Here is a 13,813-nt window from a genome sequence, read left to right as displayed (position 1 = left end):
AGGTAATGACAATAATAGACCCAAAGTAAACAAGGAGGGGGGAAAGAATAAATCAATGGGCTAGGAGCAGAGGCTGCACTCAGTGAGAAGCAGTCCTGGCTGCTTTAGCCAAGTGCTTTGGTCTGTTGGGAAGACTCCCAGGAACCCTGGTGGAACTCCAGAGAGTGGCTCTAACGTTGGGGCTAACGGAGGCTGTGCCAGGAGCTGCTCCCACTGGGAAGGCTGCGGGAAGGTAAGAGCTGGGGCTTGGCTTAGGTGAAGGCTGGGGCTTGGCGGCTTCCAGCAGCACACGGCTACAGGGTCAGCAGGGTAGGTCTGTGGCAGCAGCTGCTGTGTGCAGCCTTGTTTGGGCACTCCAGTGCCTGCTGATGCAGGCTGGAGAGGTCTCCATCTGATTCTTCTGGCTTTATGGTCTCTCGCCTCTTTCCTTCGATCCTGATGGAGTTAGAGCCCTAAGAGAGGGGAAGGCATTTGGTCCTGCTCTACTAAGTTAGGAGAGTTTTGGAACCAAGTGGGGTAAGGCTCAATCTCCACTAACAGGAGCACCCCGAGTCCAGGAGAGCAAGAGACAGAGCAGCTCGGTGCACGCGCGTAGGAAGAGGGAAGCGCTGGCACTTCAAGCCCTTTTCAGACAACTTCTCCCCCAAAGCCTCAAGGCACCTACACACAACTCTCTCCCCTCTCAAACACATCTCAAGGGTCTCCTTTCACTCCAGCCACTCCCCCCTGCAGCCATAGTCACTGTCTGGAGTGAGAGTAGCTTTCCACCTGCCAAGTCTACAGAGAGGTTGATTGCTCCCATAGGAGCAAGGAGACTTCTTTCATAGGCAGTGTGTTCCCACTGAGAGTCTTCCAAAAGCTGGACAGAAAAGCTCCCAGGCTCTGGCTGTGCACATACTGTGCTTTTTCCTCTATGCTACAAGCTGGAAAAGAGTTGATCCTGGGGTTTAACCTTGTCCCAGTCTCAGCCCGCCTGGGCTGGCAGGTTGAATCTTTGCCCAGCAGCTCAGATCAACACTTACAGACCTTCTTTTTCTTGTCTCCAGCTCTGCTCCAATTTGTGTGAGCCTGGTGCAGCTCTCACAGCTTAAAAACACAGGTTGGGCTCATCAACCAAAATCAAGCAGCTCTGAATTTGAGAGCTAGTCAGAGCCTACTCTGCATTTCCACCTAATCCTAATAGCAACAAAGGGAAAGGAGGAAGTCTGGATCCAGGGCTGGTTGCAGAGAAGGAGTGAAAGATGAGGATGGGAACTGTTAGGGCATCTCTGGTCCCCACATGTCCAAGCAGTGGTGAGGCAGGGCAGAGATATTAAATGTCCATTTTAATGCAGGTGTCTCTGGACAGCTTTTGACAGAAGGGTTTTTTCCCAGAGCCCTGCAATGCTTCTGCCCACTAGGAAATTCTTTATACCTAACCTGGGCAAAAGACCCATCTCTTCCCTCCCTCATTCAGCTTTTGGAGAGGAAAGGAAAAGCTGCAAAGCAGGGAAAGGAGATGACCACACAAGTGGCTTTTACAGCACAGCACACAGCCCCTCATCTCAGCATGTCATAGAATGGTCTGGATTGGAAATGAAATTAAAGATCATCCAGTTTCAATCCCCTTGCCATGGGCAGGGACACCTCACATTAGCCCAGACTGCTCAAGTCCCTGTCCAACCTGGCCTTGAGCACCTCCAGGTGTCCCCCACCATCTTTCTTACTTTAACCCCCACCTTTCTTCAACACAACAGGTGACCCCCAGACAGAGGAACCATGTTGGGCAACAAAGTCTCAAGGCAAAAGTCCTGCCATCACTGCAAGAGCAGGTCAGCAGCAGCCCCACCAGACACCTCCACCATCCACTATGAGAAGTTCTGGCTGTACCGACACTGCTCCTCAGTGCAGCAGAGGGATAGGCAGGCTCAGAAAGCTGGGCAGCTCGTCTCGGGGCTGCTGGCCATGAATGTGGTGTTTCTGGGCTGTGCCTTCATCAGCAGCATGATTTTCAACCACATGGCCATCACCTTGGCAGAGGTCTGGATCCTGCTCTCCATCCTCAAGGTCTTGTGCCTGTGCTGGATTATCTACCACCTGCTGGGTACCAGTCGGCAGCCGCACGCTGTGCTGCACCACGATTCCCACGCTGGGCCCCTCTGGATCAGGGGTAAGTCCTGCTTTTAGGCACCTTCTCCTGCCTTTCACCTTCTTCCTAGTGCTTGGAAGAGAAGGAAACTCTCCCTTTACTACCAAAAGAAGTAGAAGCTGCAGGAGATGCAGTTGAGGTGTTGGGAAACTCAGGCTTGTGGCACAAGGCTGGGGGAAGGCAGGGGCTTAGTAGATGCCTGAGAGAAGAAGCAGAGCAGCCAGAAAGGTCTTGAGGTTGCCTTCCCTTCACCCTCCAGTCTAAATTTGCTCTGTGGCCCCTTCCCAAAACACAACCATCTCCCACCTGCAGCCCAGCAACTGAGCGAGCTGGAAGAGACATAGGAAAGGTTTTAGGCATGACCACTTTAGGCATGACCTCTCACCAAAGTGAGAGGAGAACCACCACTTTCAGGCCCCCAAAAGGGTGTTAGCAGCCCCATGCCACCCTTGTCCTTGTTTAACATCGCAGCAGTGCTGTTCCCAGGGAAGGATTCCTGGCCAGTGAGTCACATTCCAGCGACACCCAGGCTTTCCTGGGAGATTTGCTATCAGTAGTTGCCCCACTTTGTGAAGTGGCATTTCTCCACACTGCCCTGCCTCTGGTCTGCCCAGCAGCTTCTAATTAGTGTTAACTAAGCACAGAGAATTAAAGGGAAGAAAGCTGCAAGGTGTCTGTGCGCCTAAAACTGCAGAGGTGTCCGAGGAGAAAGAGAAAATCACTCAAAGGGTGTCCTGCAGTGTGGTGTTGTCAAAAGCCTCAACAGACCTGCTGTCTCCCCAGGGCAGGGACTATCCTTTGCCATTAGCTTAGCCCTGACATAGATTCATAGAATGGGTTGGATTGTAAGGGACCTTAGAGATCATTCAGTTCCAACCCCCTTACCATGGGCAGGGACACCTGCCACTAGCCCAGCTTGCTCAGGAACCTGTACAACCTGGCCTTGAACATCTCCAGGGAGGGGGCATCCACAACCTCCCTGGGCAACCTGTGCCAGTGTCTCCCCATCCTCACTAGAAAGAATTTCTTCCTCATCTCCAGTCTATATTTCCCCTCCTCAAACTACAATCCATCCCCTCTCATCCTATTACTACAAGCCCTTGTAAAAAACTCCCTTCCCAGCTTTCTTGTAGACCCCTTCAGGTACTGAAGGGCTGCTCCAGGGTCCCCCTGGAGCCTTCTTTTCTCCACACTATCACTTCAGATTGGACAGAAGAGGCCCCAAACCCCATTCCCACCTCGTAGCCAAGCACAAAACAATAACTCAAAGTGTGCCAACACCTTGTGCCAGCCAAAGCACACAGCCAGGTCCAGCACTCAGGCTCCCCTTTGCTCCCTGCTCTCCAAATCACGAGACTTCCAATAACAAAGGCCTCCAGCTCCACCCAAACCCAAGGGGGATGAGGTCTCCAGTCCCTAGCTGGCCTCAGGTGCCCCGCAGAGAAGTCTCTGACCACTGGCTGGTGCTTTTGCTGTTTGCCCAGGGTCGGTGCTGCTGTTTGGCAGTTGCAGTGTCCTCCTGAACACCTTCCAGATCGGCTACAGCGCGATTCTCATCCAGTGCAAGTCCAAGGTGGATATTTTGTTCCCCAGCATTGGAATCCTCTTTACTTGCACCCAGGTACTGATCCCTCTGGAAGCTTGCTTATTCTGTCCTCTTCCTGGGTGCCCAAAGGGGAGGGGGAAAGTGAGGAGACTTGGGAAAATGAAAGGTTCTCACAAGCACTAAAGGTATGGAAGCATCACACTCCATTTCAAGTGCCACCCATGCTCCTCAGGAGCCAGAGTCAGAGACAAAGCAGTAAAATTCAGACAGGAATCACTTCAGCATTATCTGACCTGCTGTAGGATCCACAGGAGTGTGTCTTGAAGCATCAAAGTAGAGAGAGGAGAGCAAACTTTGGATTTTGCCAGAGATGTCTGTGGAGCAATTCAACACAGAGGCCCAGCCTCTATACTTGCTAATGCATCCCCACAAGAAACCTTCTCAGGCACAATTCTCTCACCAAAAATAACTGTTTGGCAGCTCATTTCCCAGATACCAGCCCCCTTCTTTCTGCACCCAAAGCCATATCTGAAAAGCAAACTAGCTCCCATCTCAGCAACAAATTCCCCTGGATAAACAACCAGGGGAAAGCAGAACTCCCAGACCACAGAACGGTCTGAGTTGGAAGAGACCTTAAAGATCATCTAGTTCCAAACCCCTGCCATGGCCAGAGACACCTCCCACCAGACCAGATAGCTCAAAGCCTCACCCAGCCTGGCCTCAAACACTTTCAGGAATGAAGTATCCACAATTTCCCTGGGCACCATGTTCCAGTGTCTTACCACCCTCACAGTCAAGTGTTTCTTCCTAATGTCCAATCTAAATCTTCCCTGCTCTAGTTTCAGACCATTGCCCCTTGTCCTGTCACCACAGGTCCCTGTAAAAAGTCCCTCTCCATGCCCGTTTGGAGCAGGGACACAGGTGCTGCAGTCACCCAGGGATGCCAGCACATGCCTCAGCACTGAGCTGCAGGCTCACACATGCCCTGCACCACTTGCTTCCAGGCAGGTTTGCTCCTGCTGGGACATGTGTCTGCTTGCCTGCCTGTCCCTTCACCATGTGCATGGCCAGCTGACAGCTGCACCCTGCTCACATCATTCTTGGTATCCATTTGCAGGCTTTTTTCCTGTTGCATCACTGTAAGGACTGCATTCAAGTCCAGCACAACTTAACCAGGTACAGAAAGGGGAGGAAAGCCCTGCCTTCTGCTCCCCTGAACTCTTCCTTTCCTCTGCTGTGATTTCCATTACTCCTGCTAGAACTGTCCTCAGCTGATCTCACACACACTCTACCTTCTGCACCTCACAAGAACCCAACTGAGTTCACCAGGCCAATCCTCCTCCCGCTGTCCTGGGCTCACCAGCTCCCTTCCCTTTTCATTCATGCCTTGAACAGCTGCTTGCTGCTTTCTCCTGCCCCCAAATACCTTCCTGCTGCATGGCTCTGGGACCAGTCCACCGACTGGAGGATGAGGTGGGGTGGCCTCCCCATTGCCATCACTGGAAGCTGCCTCAGCCTTCCCTTCCTCCATCCATGACAACTTCACCAGCAAGCTTTGCATTGTCTGCCCTGCTCCTTTGCAAATGCTCACATGGGAACATGCTCAGGCATGTTTGGGCGTGAAAAGTCACAGAACAGGCACAAATGGGAAAGTCCTCAGGCACAGTGGGGTGTGCACACACAGAAGGGGCTCCAGTGTTTGCATGGGTAAGCAAGAAGCAAAAGGCAGCATGGCATGACAGGTGGACACACAGGTCGGGAACGATCTTCACAGATCCTATCCTGAAGAAGTGCCTTTCTCTCCTCCCAGGTGTGGGCTGATGCTGACCATAGCCACCAACCTCCTCCTCTGGCTCCTAGCAGTGACCAACGACACCATTCACATGGAGATTGAGTCCCAGCTGCGGGAGGTGGAGCAGCGATTTGCAGGTAAGGCTCCCTTCTCACCTCTCTGCTCGTGTGAGCTGGCATAGCTGGCTTCTAGGGACATAACAGCTCTTAGCTCTTCAGGTACAAAGAATCGGTTCACCCAAATGCTGCAGCTTCCCTGCTATTGGGAGCTGTCTTGAAGAGATGGGCTGCAAGGAAAGGACAGCTCCATCCGTGGGGGGATTTGCTGTGCAACCCTGGAACTGAGGGAAAGAAAAGCTCATGATAAATGAGCACTTCTGCTCATATTTACCTGTCATTTGCAAGCAAAAGATGGCCAGGATGAAAGAGACTCTCACATTTGCCCAGAGAGGTCATGGATGTCCCCTCCCTGGAGGTATTCAAGGCCAGGCTGGACAGGTCCTTGAGCAGGCTGTTCCAGTGGATGGTGTCCCTGCCCATGGAGGGGGGGACAGTTGGAACTAGATGAGCTTTAAGATTCCTTCCAACCTAAACCCCTCTATGGTCCTGTGATTTGTTGTGCCTTTCTTTCTGAGGACACAGGGAATAAAAAGGGAAACCAATATTCCCAGGGTAGAGAAAGAGCAGGCTTCACTGTGAAGCAAAGTGTCTCTCTGATCCAGTCCCTATAGTGTTGGCCAGGAGGAGCACTGCAACTGTAAGACAAGACACTGGCCAAACTCTGTTATTCTGAACCCTGGCAGCTTGAGGAACGAGTGGCAAGCACTTAACTTCCCTATGATCCCTGTTTCTGAGGTACACAGAGACAGATGTTGTGCCTGCACACAAGAAACTCCCAAAGACAGCCGTGAAATCCAGGCCATCTCCCTCTTAATTGTTGCCTTCCCCTTCTCATGCTCCAGGCAACGAGACTACCTCGTGCACATGCCCAAACACAACCATCTGCAAAGTCTTCCAGAAGGGCTACATCCTGCTCTACCCCTTCAACACCGAGTACTGCCTGGTCTGCTGCTCTGTGCTGTATGTCATGTGGAAGAACGTGGGCAGACGCATCAGCCACCACCACATCTCTCCAGCCAAGCCCAAGTTCAAGCTCCAAGGGGTGGTCTTTGGGCCGTTGCTGGGCACCATTACTGTGATCATTGGGATCTGTGTCTTCATGCTGTACCAGATCCAGGCCACGGGCTCGATCCCCGATCTCCAGGTCTTCGTGATGTATTACTCCTACTACATCGTGCTGCTGCCCCTGATGAGCGTGGGTGCAGTGATTGGCACAATCATCCACGCCCTGGAGAAAAGGGAGCTGGACACGCTGAAGAACCCAACCCGCAGCCTGGACGTGATCCTGCTGATGGGGGCAGCCCTTGGCCAGATTGGCATGTGCTACTTCTCCATTGTGGCCCTTGTGGCCACTAACCCTATGGACCTGCTGAACAGCCTCATCCTGTCCTATTCTGTTCTCCTCATCTTTCAGAACATCACCCAAAACGTCTTCATCATCGATGGGCTTCACCGGCAGCACGTTGTGGCTGCAGCTGAGGCCAAACACACAGGGCAGCACGCTTCAGAGCTACCTAGTGAAGAGGAAACCATGGCAAGCAGCAAGCAGGAGGACACACAGACATCTTCCAGCAAAGAGGAAGAAATGAAAGAGGAGCAGATTCATGAAGGCTATGACCAGAGACGAGTGAGCATGATGGAGCTGGGACAAGAGATCCGGAAAGTTTCTCTGTCCTATATCCACACCTACTCAAACCTGACCTGGAAGAGAAGAGCATTAAAGGAGATCTCCTTCTTCTTGGTTTTGTGCAACATCATAGTAAGTATTGCTCTGCCTTCTACATTGTAGCTTGGCTGAGCCATGATGATCCTAGAATGGTTTGGGTTGGAAGGGACCTCCAAAGGTCATCTAATCTAACCCTGCTGCAGTGACCAGGGACACCTTCCACTAGATTAGGTGAGCCTTGTCACGCTGATCTGTGATGCAGACATGCTCTCTGTCCTTCTCTTGGGCTGCTTTTCCACACAAGAAACCTTTGCCCAGCAAGTTTCACTCTCCTGGTGAAGCAAGGCAAGACCATTTTTGCTGCCAAGCCCACTCTCATTATGGTAAGGTCTCTTTCAAGCCAAGAGTCAAGGGTGGCTGTTTCCTGAATGCAGGAAGAAGACAACTAATATGATGATAATCATATTACAGAGATGATCAGAGGGCTGGAGCACCTCCCCTACAGGGACAGGCTATGAGTTGAGGCTGTTCAGCCTGGAGAAGAGAATATTTCAGGGAGACCTTAGAGCAGCCTTCCAGTACAGAAAGGGGCTACAAGAAAGCTGGGAAGGGACTTTTTATGAGGGCTTGTAGTGATTGGACAAGAAGGAATGCATTGAAGCTTAAGGAGGTCAAATTTAGACTGGAGATTAGAAATAAATTCTTTAGAGTGAGGGTGGTGAGACACTGGCACAGGTTGCCCAGGGAGGTTGTGCATGCCCCTCCCTGGAGATATTCAAGGCCAGGTTGTACATGTCTTGGGCTAGTGGAAAGTGTCCCACAGTAGGGGAGTTTGGAACTAGATGGTCTTTGAGGCCCCATCTAACCTCAACCATTATGTGATTCTATGAACAAATCCTTATGTGCCAAACTTTTAGCCTCTGAAAAGGTTATCAGACGCTTTAAGGGTGTTCCACGAGATAAGTGGAGAAACATGAGGCAGCAGCAGCAAACCTTTGTAAACATGAAGTCTCTGGGGTTGAAACTCGCCCAACAAAGTACACTGTGCTCAGGGAACTTGAATCAACACAGATCTTCGCTGCAGGCCTGTGAAAACAGACTGGCAAACGAAGCAGTGAAATTCTGTAGAAAGCAGAAAGCTGAAGCTGGCTGGGACAGAAGGAAGCCATCTTTAGGCTTCCAGGAATTCAGCAGGATTTGCCTTACAGCAAGGAGTCAGCAGCATAAGCATTTTCCCTCTCTTTGCTGGCAGGGAGACTCCTCTGACACTCCTGAAATACTCCTACAGCCCCTGGGCCAGTGCTAAGGTTAGAGTGGAGCTATCAGGCAGTTTGTCCTCCTCTGACTTCTCTTTTTCCCCCCACCCATCTCTAGCTGTGGGTCATGCCCACATTCGGGGCTCACCCTGCCTTTGAGAACGGACTGGAAAAGTCATTTTACGGCTACTCCACCTGGTTTGTGATCGTGAACTTCGGGCTCCCACTGGGTGTCTTCTACCGGATGCACTCTGTCGGGGGGCTCCTGGAGATCTACGTCACAGCCTGAACCACGCCACGTCTCCACGCTCCAGAGGCTGGGGTGAAACAACAGAGCTGAACAAAGATGCAGGAAGCAATGGATATGCAGGTGGAAGCTTTTATCCTCCAGCTTCTGCTTTCACCCCTCCTTGGACAACACCTGCATGAGTTTCAGCAGAACAGGAGGGTGGTTTATACTAGCATTTTTTAACTCCATAGAGAATAGACTCAAAGCCCATAACATGACCTGTCTTGATGCTCTGTGGCACCATGCATGTTGGTAGGCTGCCAGGGGATGCTGCATGGTAGCAAGCAGGACATCATCGGCTCCTCTTGAAATCTTCCAGCCAAAAGAGCGCAAGAGCAGCCTTCAACAAAAGCAACAAAGACTGACCTACCCCCCACAGAACTTCAAAACCCTCTCTCAAGGACCTCCAGCCCCACCACTGCCCACCAACCCACCACCCTGCAGCACAGAAGAGCCCGGGCAGCACCAGCCATGCCAGAAGCACACACAGCCACAGTCGTTCAGAAACGAACCAAACGTGCACTTTTGGGGTGTGGCTTTCAAAGAGGTGCTGGTAGCTGCTTCAGTGGTCAGAGGAGGGACTGGTGCTGCTTGCTCCTGGTCCTGATAGCTGGTACCTCAACTTGTGCGAGTCTCACAGGACCCAATCTTTTTGAGTGCCAAGCTCTTCCAGTGCTAGTACTGAGGAGCAGGACAGGCCTTCAGCCCTGTCCCGGCTCAGTGCATCTTTTCCTGTCATCAAAGCCAGAAGCTCTAGCAGTACCTTGCCTTACTGGGCACGAACACCATTGCTCCTCACAGCACTCAGAGCCTCAGGCAAGAGAGACGCACAAGAGAAGCTGAGCTCTACTTAATGCTCCTCACGCATGTTCCAGCAAAGGTCCCACTCTTGCCCACAGAGCCAGCTCAAGGAAGAGCTAGTGTCAAACCTACTGTGAATCCCTCTCTGCCTCAGCACCCTGCTCCTCAGCTTTGCACGTCCACAAACATTTCAGGAGGTGTGGGAAAGAACACAGCTGCATCAGGCAGTGCCTGAGCAAAGACCCTTAGCACTTGCTTCACAGGTGCTGGATTTGAAAGCCCAGGGGAGAACAAAGATTTAATGGAAATAAAGAGAGATTGAGTTTTCACATGTATCTTGTGAGGTCTCTGACTCTGCTCTGCACTCACTCAGAGTTAGCACACACTGACACAGCTCTTGCAAGCAGAGCTTATGTGAGATGTAAGGGCAGGCCTTGTTTTACAAGCAAAATCCTCTATGACTCAACCAAGGCCAAAGTAGAACTGTGCAAAAGGCATCAGGGTTATTGCTTCCATTCCTCTGTAAATCAATCCCAGGCCTTAGGATCAGAGCCTGTAGTTTATGGAGTGCTTTGTGATCTCCTAGAAAAGCAAACTCTCCCACAACAGTAGCAGTGCTGACAGTTAGAAATTCCTGACCACACCCCCCCACTCCCCTCAGGATTCAGTGACTGAGAACCACTCCAGGAGCATGAAATTTGCCCAGCAGACCTACAATATGGGAAATAACATCTGGATAAATTAGGCTCCAATAAAGTTATTATTCTCATGTCACATTTTGGGCATGCCAAGGTCTGGCCCTTTCAGGTAATGAACACCTCAAACCTTTTTCCTAGCCATGGACAAGCTGCAGAGAAGCAATGATGGACAAATCCAGGTGATGGAGTTCATCTGCAGTGTCAGATACTGAGACTCTAGTGAGCAGGTGACTTTGGAGCTATAAAGACTAAGTCCTGTAGGTACTACGTGCAAGGATAGGCTGAAGGAGAGGTCAGCTGGAGATTTCTTGCTGAACAGATGGAATATATGAGTATTTGATTAGCATGAACAGGAGTGAAACCCATCAGCTCCACTTCTTACCCACAGGCACTATAGATCAGGTAAGCATCCTCCAGGCCCTTCCCTAGCACAGCCAGTTCTAACACTGCAGACAGAGGAAAGAAATCCCACATCAGGCCACAGTAAAAGTGTTCTTCCAGGCCAAAGAGAAATGTATGAGCCAAGCTTTCAGCCCTTTCTCTTAGGAGGGTTCTGTCTTGTGTCTGCCTCCAGGAGGGGTAAAACCATGCAGCCAGTTTGCATGGGGTTAAAACTGAAGACTGACAGCAAGGCTGAGGCACAGGAATCTGAAAGCTTAGTGAGAAGTGAGCATGACTCCTGCATCCAACACAGCCATGAGGGTCAGTGGCCCACCTGCTCCTTCATCATCTGCTCCCCCATCTTTTGTCATCATGTCTCAATTTCTGGGTCAACTGCATAAAGTTTTTAAAACACAGTTCACAAAGTCAGGACACTTAGAATCAGAGAATCCTTTTCGTTGGAAAAGATCTTCAAGATCACCAAGTCCAACCATTTTCTAACTCTACTAAGCCTGGTGCTAAACTGTCCCTCAGCCCATCTCTGCATCTTCTACACACCTCCAGGGTGTGCAGAAGCCACTTCCCTGTGGAGACTGTTCCAGTGTTCAAGAACCTTCCCAATGAAGAAGTTTCTTCTAACAGCCAACCTATATCTCTTGTGGTGTAGAGTCTCCCCCCTCTGCCTCCTTTCCTCCAGACTAAACAACTGCAGGTCCCTCAGCCACTCCTTCTAAGACCTGTTTCTCCAGTCCCTCCACAGACACTTGACCCTGTTTGATCTAGTTCCTTCTCTGTACCCTCGGAGGCAGTTACATTTGATGGTGTCTCATGCTGCAAATGCAGAAACAGCCAAAGCCACATAATCCAGGCTCCCTTTGTAGAGGAAGCCAGCACCTGGTCTCCTGGTGCACAAATCACCCCAGCATAAGACAAACAAGATTAGAAAACCTTTCTCAGGGAAACAAATAAGCAACCAACAGCATGTTTCAGATAATCTTTATCTTTCTCTCTGTAAGTAAGCAAATAGTTTACAGTGCAAGTTGATTTCCACAGAACAAGGATCAGACTCCAAACACCAAGAAACAAACAAAAATATTTCCAGAGAAACTCACAAAGAAACAAAGCAGAAAAGAGAGGATGGAAGAGATCATGAGAACCAGCAGATCCATGGGAGGGAAGAGGCAAGCACATGGGACAGAGGATGCCCCACTCCAGCCATGACGTGCACGTGCCAGGCAACCAGAGGCTGGCCCCACCAAATCACATTCTTGTACATGAAAGAGGTTCCAAGTGAAACAGAGACCTCACCCTGTTCACATCAGAATGGAGATGAGGTCAGGACAGGAGCAGTGCTAAAAGGCAAAGTGGGTTGGAGATGGGTGGGGGAATAACTTCTCTCTAATTCACATATTTCTTATCCTTCAGAAATCCAGGCAGGCTTTATGTCAGTTTTCTACTGGCCTGGGACTTTGGTCCAGTTTCAATGTCCAGAGGAGAAAACCACCTGACTACCAGCCAGCAGGAGCCAGCAGTACCCTAGAGGCTCTAGGACAGAATGGTCATGCTGCCATCACCCAAGCTTCAAACTTAGCCAAGGGTTACAAGATGCATGAATGTGTGCCATACCTGTCCCCTCCCTTCATCTGTTTTCTGATCTCACTAGTTCCAAGCTGTGGCAAACAGTGATCCTCCCAAGATCCCAAAGGGCTAAGTTTTGGTGGAGAGGGAAAGGTTTCAGTTCCTGACAGGACCCTTCCTCATATTTCATTGTCTAAAGACCACAGAGGTTTATGGCAACAGCACCTCCCAGCAGGACACCAAATTGGATTCAACCCCCAGGATGCCTCCACCTACCATCACGCAGCCTCATGCTGCTGAGCCAAGCCAGCAGCAGCAAGTTTTCCACCAGTTATTCTGGCTTTGCAAACTTCACATGCTTGGAACCAAATACATTCAAGATCTGATAACTTGGTCACTAGCAAAATGCCCTGAAGAACTGCACTTTGCCTCAGCACTCTCCACTCCCCACTGACATGGAGATGCTTTTCCTCCTACAACTCCCAGATTCCTCCTGCAACTTCCCTGAGCACCTCCCTCAATCCCCTGCCTTAGACAGTAGTGTGCAAAGGACCCTTCTGCTCCTTGCATTACATCAGCCTGCCAAAGACAGAAGGATATGGCTCCTTTCAGACTCAAGTGACACTGTCCTTTCAGCCAAGGAGAAGACTAAAGGAGTTTAACAGTCATGTCTCTTCTCCTTGCTCTTGCTGAGCCAGTCCCTTCCTCCCTGTGTGCCCAACATGATTTAAGCAGGGCTTTCTAAAGTGACAAACACTCCACTGCACCAGCCCAACAGGAAGGGCAGGCTGCTGGGCCTGGCAGCTGAGGAAAACTTCTCTTGCCACATACCAAAGCACTGGCTACAACAAAACTTCTTAAGCAGCTTTTCAGGAAAGGAGTAGAGAGACTCAGACAGAAGTGAGACACAAAGTTTCCCTTCAGCAACTTCTCCTTTCATTTGGATGGGAAAGGTTTCCCTACCACCCTACCACTATGCAACTGAGACACCAGGGAGATACCTGCAGCCAGAAGGGATGCCCTGGAAACTTCATAGAGCCACATGAGAGTAAGTGCAGTTTCCAAAGCCCAGCTCCTGCAGGAATAGCAGCTTCTCCCTTGCACCTTGTACAGCTCTTCTCTTCCAGTTACATGCTGACTCTGACCAGGGCAAGCATAGGGTCAGGTTGGTTTCCAAACCACATCCAGGAGCAAAAGGGTTACAGAAGAGCTAAGAAGAGTCTGATTTCTAGTGCAACCACAACGATGGACAACCCCTTAGACATCTTTCACTCAAGGTTCAAGGTGAAGGGTGAGGGAATAGAAGTGAGCTAGGGAGAGGGATGTCCAAGCAGGTCCCAATTAAAGCTTTAAATGGCAGGGAGGTAAATGAAGTGATTGTCCTTTTGGTCTCTCAGCTGGATGTGAAATGCAGGAATAGCTGTGATGAAGCAGCACACAGCAGTCCTTAGATCCAGTGTATTTCTCTCAGTGGAGGTAAGTGCTCTCTTAGACCCGTTGAATTTCAAATAGCTTCACATCTGTGTCATACCAGATAGGGGGATCCACATTTCTGTGGG

The 13,813-nt window shown here is 50.5% G+C and overlaps 2 protein-coding genes across 2 annotated transcripts in view; one reads left to right on the top strand and one right to left on the bottom strand.

The window, feature by feature from the left end:
- The first annotated feature begins 1,758 nt into the window (after window positions 1–1,758).
- Window positions 1,759–8,874, top strand: OTOP3 (otopetrin 3). Its single transcript, XM_064151769.1, has 6 exons — window positions 1,759–2,149; window positions 3,613–3,749; window positions 4,792–4,850; window positions 5,485–5,603; window positions 6,428–7,344; window positions 8,626–8,874. The coding sequence occupies exons 1-6, from the start codon at window positions 1,759–1,761 to the stop codon at window positions 8,794–8,796; spliced, it is 1,794 nt and encodes a 597-aa protein (XP_064007839.1). The 3' UTR covers window positions 8,797–8,874.
- A 2,784-nt stretch (window positions 8,875–11,658) lies between these two features.
- HID1 (HID1 domain containing) overlaps window positions 11,659–13,813 on the bottom strand; it is a 38,079-nt gene continuing 35,924 nt past the window's right edge. Inside the window, exon 19 of the mRNA XM_064151076.1 lies at window positions 11,659–13,806. Within this exon, the coding sequence (XP_064007146.1) occupies window positions 13,743–13,806 (64 nt within the window). The 3' untranslated portion in view covers window positions 11,659–13,742. The remainder of the gene's footprint in view (window positions 13,807–13,813) is intronic.

The sequence above is a fragment of the Pogoniulus pusillus genome, chromosome 11 (genome assembly GCF_015220805.1).
Source record: "Pogoniulus pusillus isolate bPogPus1 chromosome 11, bPogPus1.pri, whole genome shotgun sequence".
Classification (NCBI taxonomy): domain Eukaryota; kingdom Metazoa; phylum Chordata; class Aves; order Piciformes; family Lybiidae; genus Pogoniulus; species Pogoniulus pusillus.
Note: the sequence above shows the minus strand (reverse complement) of the source record. Positions and strands in the feature narration are given on the sequence as shown.